The 7,166-nt window shown below is 39.3% G+C and overlaps 1 protein-coding gene across 1 annotated transcript; it reads left to right on the top strand.

Annotated features, from left to right (window-relative positions):
* The first annotated feature begins 5,648 nt into the window (after positions 1–5,648).
* Positions 5,649–6,446, top strand: LOC123655064. The gene is made up of 2 exons (XM_045590902.1): positions 5,649–6,221; positions 6,339–6,446. Exons 1-2 carry the CDS (start codon positions 5,649–5,651, stop codon positions 6,444–6,446), a joined length of 681 nt encoding a protein of 226 aa, XP_045446858.1.
* Positions 6,447–7,166: the final 720 nt, after the last annotated feature.

The raw sequence follows: 7,166 nt of genomic DNA, 5'->3' as shown, positions 1-7,166 counted from the left end.
ATAAATATATTTTATTAGACATTTCATTTAACTCTGTTACCTTATTTTACAATATAAATTATGAATATATAGCAAACGTCTAACCGAAAAGCGAAAGAAACTTCGTTCCGACCTGGGGTTCATAGAATCCTCACGCTGTTTTTTTTTTGTTTTTTGGTTTTATTTGATGGTAAACGATTATAGTAGCTTATAGACGCCTGCAGTACCAGAAGCATCGCAAGCGTGTTGCCGAGCCTACCCTGCTACCTACCCTATACTGCTTGAAAGTAGTGTCATTTAGCTGTGATCTTCTGCATGGTCTAATATTTTGTAATACTAATAAAACCTACTGAGTCATAAAACATTCAGAATTAACGGTTAAATTGTTTTTGTCATGTTTAGAATAATAAGATTAAACATTTTACAGTAAATTACCTTACAAGAGTTAATATTCGGAATACTGTTTTCTTATCTATAAATATAATTGTTTTCATTTCATTTCATATCACGTACTATACAACACATATATCAGAGACTTATTGTAAAATTACAATTTATTGCTAAATTAAATCCGATAAAAACATCTGAATAAATTATATTTTGTAATTAATTACGATTGCAGTACATATATGGTACAATGATTACACCGTTGATTATGGTGGACATAATTTATTAGCCAAAGTGTATATTTTACTTCAAATACATTACATTAGGCGCCACGTTCATTAGCTCGAGTCTACTAATGCAACATAGTATATATATAAAATACAGTATATATGTCTGTATATACAGAGGAGACAAAAATATGTATATCTTGCAGAAATTAATTGTATGCCTAATTGAGGTAAGACGCAGCAGGAAATGTCCTTCCTATTGTAATATGAATGAAAATTGTAATATGAAACTTTGAATAATTACGGGTTTCTGTAAAGAACTCACTATAGACGGCGCCACGGTCGCTTAGACCAAATATAAAATCATCATATCAAAAATTTCGATCTAGCGGACACATCGTTCCATAGCTTAATTGGCTAGAGCACCAACACGGTCAGTCGGAGACGCGGGTTCGATCCCCGCTGGATCGGTCGATTTTTTATATGATATTAAAATAAAATAAAAATGCTTAGGAAATATCCTGCTTAAAATCTGCAGCAGACCAACTGGTGACACGCATATCCTGTGGCTTATTTTACCTCCTTTTAATATCTTATCTTCGAGATAAACTGCATCAACAGCCTCAAAATAACACAAAAACCAAGTATAAAAAAAAAGGCAGTGTCATCGTTAACGTTATTTAAATATCGGTTAAGCGATTGATACCAAACTGGAATCGAAGTCACGTCCTTCGCACTCGCCATCGAAATTTATTACATAAAGGTGTGGCTTCACTCAATATTTTGATTTTGTTTGTCTTTGTACGCCTTATAACATGAGATGAACGGAAAATCGCCTTAAAGTGGTCAAAATGTTTTATTACTATGTGTCTTTAATATACACTTAATAACTGAAAGCGGCCCGACAATTGGTCGCCAGTAATGTGATTGCATGAAATTATGTAGTTAAAATGTTTGTAGAAACAGACATCTATTACACTTCATCCTGTAATATCCCACTACTGGGTATAGGCTTTTTTCCCCATGCAGGAGAAGGATCAGAGCTAAATCCACCACGCTGCCCCAATGCGGGTTGGCGGATATATTCCCTACTATGAGTAACTATCGCTATCAGGTGTACGTGATAACAACCGGGACCGTGCTTGGAGTGCGTGGAGCTTAACGTGCTCTCCAAGGCACGGTGGAGAGACCAACAAGTACTGCACAAACATCCAGACCACGGCAAACGTCTGTATGGCTAAAACACATGTTTGTCATGTGTGATTATCGAACCTGCAACCGCTAGCACAACAGCCACAAACCAGTATTGTGACCGTTGCGCCAACGCGGCGTTGTTAATCAAATATCTTATACAACAAAAACAAAAAACTAAAACAAGCAAGTTTGTGTCACCTAACTACTTACAATTAGAACAAGTTTATTTAAAAAGCGGTATACGATAGTCTTGTGTGGTTACGGCAGTAAAGAATATAGCCACCCCCTCTCTTCCCGTGGGTGTCGTAAGAGGCGACTAAGGGATAACACAGTTCCGCTACCACCTTGGAACTTAAAAAGCCGACCGGTGGCGGGATAACCATCCAACTGCTGGCTTTGAAATACACAGGCCGAAGACAGACAGCAGCGTCTTCGCGATAAAGCCAACCCTGCGGTCACCAACGCGCCTGCCCAGCGTGGACTATGGCCAACACACATGAATTTACGCCATTTTTGGCGCGAGCTTGAAGAGGCCTATGTCCAGCAGTGGACTGCGATAGGCTGAAGTGATACGATAGTGAACAAGAGAAAAAAACCCAAACTTTTATCAATCAGATAACGTCATAAAATGTTTTATCAGCAACGTTTGTAAACAAAAGTTGTAGTTTTATAGTCGTGACTTGTACACGCGGGTGTGAGATGCGCAGACGCGTCTGTGGACAAGTGGACGCGGAGATCCGTCTTCCTGGTTGAACAACATCGGCTTTAATTAACTTTTTTTTTAAGTTGGTTATTTTTTGACTAAAAATCGATTGGTAAGAAATATTAGTAATAATTTCGATTGCTACGCTTGAATGCGATTTGAATTTCCTCTCCTTCGAGGGTAACAACACTAAATTTTGGGATAAAACGTAATATTACGGCATTCCTTACCCATTTACGGACTTAAATTATGATAATTTTCATTCAAACCCATTCAGCTTTCCAATTTATGTATAGCTTAAATATATCCTCAGTCTACAATTTTTTTTTTTTTTTTTGTTATAATCTTAAATAATATAATTACATAAATTACGCGTCACGTTTTTTGTCCGCGATGGACTCCTAAACTACTGAACCGATCATTTTTGAATATCATATCAAAAATTGACCGCTCCAGCGGGATTCGAACCCGCGTCTTCGACATACCGTGTCGACGCTCTAGCCAATTAAGCTATGGAACGATATACTCGCTAGAGCGAAACTTTTGATATGATGATTTTTACTTTCGGTTTAAGCGAACCGTGGCGCCGTCTATAGTGAGTTCTTTACAGAGACTCGTAACTATTCAAAGTTTCATATTACAATGAAAATCTTTGACAGGAGACGACACCATGCTATTTTTAATATGTACGATTTTTATTTTTGTGTTACCCACAATTAGGAATTCTAAACATTTTTGAATATCATATCAAAAATTGGAGCGGTCAATTTTTGATATGATATTCAAAAATGTTTAGAATTCCTAATTGTGGGTAACACAAAAATAAAAATCGTACATACTACTGAACCGATTTTAATCAAATTCGCACATCGTGTGCAGATTGATCCTACTTGAAACATAGGCTAAATTTTATTTTGATATATTTAGATTTCATTAAGACATAGTCCAGGCCTATTATGCAGGCCAATTGTGCAAAAGTGTTACTTGTGCACACTAAGACACAAAAAGCGCACAAAAAGAGTTACTTCAGTCGCGTGGTCTAAAGCACAAACATTTTTTTTAATGATTTGATGTAAAAAACGATTAATCATTTTTTTTATTTTTAAAATAAAATAAATTTACCTTACTAATGTGAGGTGACAGCATTATGCAACATGTTTATTGTCAGCGCCCACTCGCGATCATTGTGATCTAAGATGCGATTTCCTCACACGCTGATTCATTTCGCACGTGCCTGAATCACTTTTGCATAATACACTTCAAAACGGTTAAACACCGAAAAATAACGTCATATTTCTCAATTATTATGAAAACTTTCCTCGAAACATACCTGATTGGTTTTTAAGTAATAACATACACTTACAACTAGTGTTATTTCTTATCTAAGCCTCGACAGATTTTTCAAACTTTCCTGACTCTCATTTCAGTAGAGAACCTTACAGAAGATCACAGCAAAATAATACTGTTTTCAAGCAGTATTGTGTTCCTGTTGGTGAGTAAGGTGACCAGAGCTCCTGGGGGGATTGGGGATTGGGTCGGCAACGCGCTTGCGATGCTTCTGGTGTTGCAGGTGTCTATAAGCTACGGTAATCGCTTATCATCAGGTGAGCTGTACGCTAGTTAGCCGACCTAGTGACATAAAAAAAAGAGAATCCATATAGATAGATATTTTAAGTCATTTTCTATATAAGTCATTTTAAGTCATTGTTCTAACAAAATGTAATCATTTTCTTAACTCCTAGTATGAATTCAACTTATGTATCAAGTATCATTTAAATGTATCAAGTAATTTCCGCGTGATGCATGATCAAGCAAATACATAGACAATTATAATGAGTATGGAAAAGCCATCTAAAAATTTTCAACACCATATACAGATTTGGACCTATTACAGTGCGTTCGTTAGTAAAAATACACTTCCTAATTTGTTACAATGTGTGATAATGTAAATGACTCAAACCGCATATATACTGTTTAATATTTATTACGATATATTATAATCAATGGTAATTCATAATTCAATAATACGAATATGATGAGAGGTCATGAACTTCATCAATATTCAAGACGCACATGCGACTATTTAAATATATTATTTATTACTTAAAATAAAGAATTACGTTACTCCTAAATTATTTACCTTGAAAACGGATTGGCAGATAACCATGGAAAATAATGTATGGCAAAAATGTTAAAGAATTTATTGTATTTTTATAACAGACTTAATTACAATAGTACACAAAATAACAATAAAATATAATTAACCAAATACATATTTGGATATAACAAATACAATTAATTAATTGACATTAGAATGTTAATTTCCTAGAAATGGATTTTATTTTATTTTTCTCAAATTACAGGAATACTCGTAATACTGCTGTCAATAGTGTTGTGTTCCTGTGTAGGGTCGGAGTTTGCATTCATTCTGGTTTCGCAGGCGTCTATAAGTTACGGTATGTCGTAAGCTTGTTTGCGGCCTAGAAATATATAAAAATGAACTGCGAGAAATACACAAATTTTATCCGCTTTTCTAATGTTACCATATTAAACTCTTAGAATATAATTACAAAAAATAGTTTGTCCACTTCCTGCTACCACATAAACAATACACGCCGCTTCATCAGATTTACATGTTCATCATATCCTATACCGACTAGAATTAATTAATACATAAAGCAAATAATTATTCATTAAATTATTAACGTCATTAATTAGATAATGATGCGCACGCACATGACCAACTTAAAGATAAACCAACAAGTCACTGTTTTTTAAAATGGTCAAGAAATTCCCTTTGCCTTTCTATTACTAAATAAAACTCAAAACCAAACTCTACGTTACCGTTACGGAAACGAATCTGTGATCCTGTTTTACCAGTTGCCGTTAAAGCTGTATGACATATGACGATATCCAACAGATAATCATTGAGGTAGAGCGCTCTGGCCACCTCACTCACCAACAGGAACACAACACTGCTTAAAAACAGTATTATTTATCTGTGATCTTCTTTCATGATCAAAGGTTCTTGCCCAGTCGGGCTGCTCCAAATCTGCAGGAAATTTCCTGCCGTACCCTACATCAGGTAAATACTATAATGACCCCGTCCAGGTACACAGGTTACTCTGGATGGGGTCCAGGTCCGGGTTGGGGCCCAGATGAGGTACCTGGGTCTCACCCTGGACGGGAGGTGGGCTTTCGGGGCTCATTTTAACCAGCTAGCCCCGAGAGTCGTGAGAGCTGCCGCCTCACTGGGGAGGCTGCTACCGAACGTGGGTGGTCCGAGTGCCCATTGCCGTCGGCTGTACTCCGGAGTCATCCGGAGTATGGCCATGTACGGGGCACCTGTCTGGGCGGACGCCCTCGGTCGCAGCAACAAGACCCTGCTGCGACGTCCGCAGCGGGTCATCGCGACGAGGGCGATACGCAGTTACCGGACGGTGTCCTGGACGGCGGCGTGCGTGCTGGCCGGCGATCCCCCCTGGGAATTACAGGCGGAGATCCTCGCCGAAATTTACCACTTCGTGGCGGCGAGGAGATCCCGGGGGGAGCCCCCAACGTTGGAGGAGGTCGCACGCATGCGGAGGCAGGCGCAGGACACCCTGTTGCGGCGGTGGACGGAGGACCTGGCTTCACCGGTCCCCGGGCAGTGGACGGTGGACGCGATCAGGCCGGTCCTTCAAAAGTGGGTGAGGCGGCGGTTCGGGCCGCTGACCTTCCGTTTGGTGCAGGTATTTTCCGGACACGGGTGCTTCGGCAAGTACCTGCACCAAATCGCGAGACGGGAGGCGACTCCAGCCTGCCACGAGTGTGGGGCACCAGAAGATACGGCGCTCCACACGCTGGAGGTGTGCGCCGCGTGGGAGTCACAGCGGCGCGCGCTTTCGGCGGTCCTCGGACGGGATCTCTCACTGCCGAGCGTCGTAAAAGCCATGCTCGACAGTGGTAAAAGGTAAATACTATAATACTATTATACTACGATCATATTCCATTATATTTGTCTGATATTGACGACGCCTTGGTGCAGCGGTAATTACACTGGCGGTTGCGCTGGCCGTCACGGGTTCGATTCCCGCTCACGACAGATATTTGTATCGAACATATAGATGGTAGTCGTGGTCTGGGCGTTATATTTGTGTACTGTCTGTGTTTTCGGACCCCCAACACAGGAGAAAATCCTACTGGGGGATCAGTTGAGTGTGAAGTGCTTATTAAGTTTGTATTAGTTTTTATTCGCTCCCTATAAATCCTAACATTTATTTTATTACTTCGTACTTTAAATTTCCTTACGGTGTTTAAAAATAATAAATTCTATCAATAATGTATGTGCGAGATAAATTTTATAATAATTTCTTTATGAGACATCAACAAAGAATTATTAATTTTTATATCAGTACCATCCTCATTCCTGAGGTGATGGCGAGTATGTGCAACTGTGTGTTAACGTGTGTGTAACGTATGCATGTTAGGCCGTGTCATCAGAAAAACTTGCGGTCTTAGCGGATTCGCTCGTCGCTAGCGAAATGTCAAGGAACCGGCGAATATTACTATATAGGAAGATCTAGGAATGTGAAAGTTGAATGTGTATTTCAACTAGCCCGTTGGCGCAGTTTGTAGTGACCCTGCTTTTTGCTCCGAGGGTTGTGGGTTCGATTTCTACCCCGAGTCTGGGGGTA

Source organism: Melitaea cinxia, chromosome 7 (assembly GCF_905220565.1).
Source record: "Melitaea cinxia chromosome 7, ilMelCinx1.1, whole genome shotgun sequence".
NCBI lineage: Eukaryota > Metazoa > Arthropoda > Insecta > Lepidoptera > Nymphalidae > Melitaea > Melitaea cinxia.
This window is presented reverse-complemented; position numbering and strand designations above follow the sequence as displayed.

Bases quoted from the DNA above. Each gene is read 5' to 3' on its own strand.
- LOC123655064 (XM_045590902.1), top strand. From the start codon at position 5,649: ATGAGGTACCTGGGTCTCACCCTGGACGGGAGGTGGGCTTTCGGGGCT. The intron at 6,222-6,338 runs GTATTTTCCGGA...CACACGCTGGAG, and splicing joins TGACCTTCCGTTTGGTGCAG to GTGTGCGCCGCGTGGGAGTC.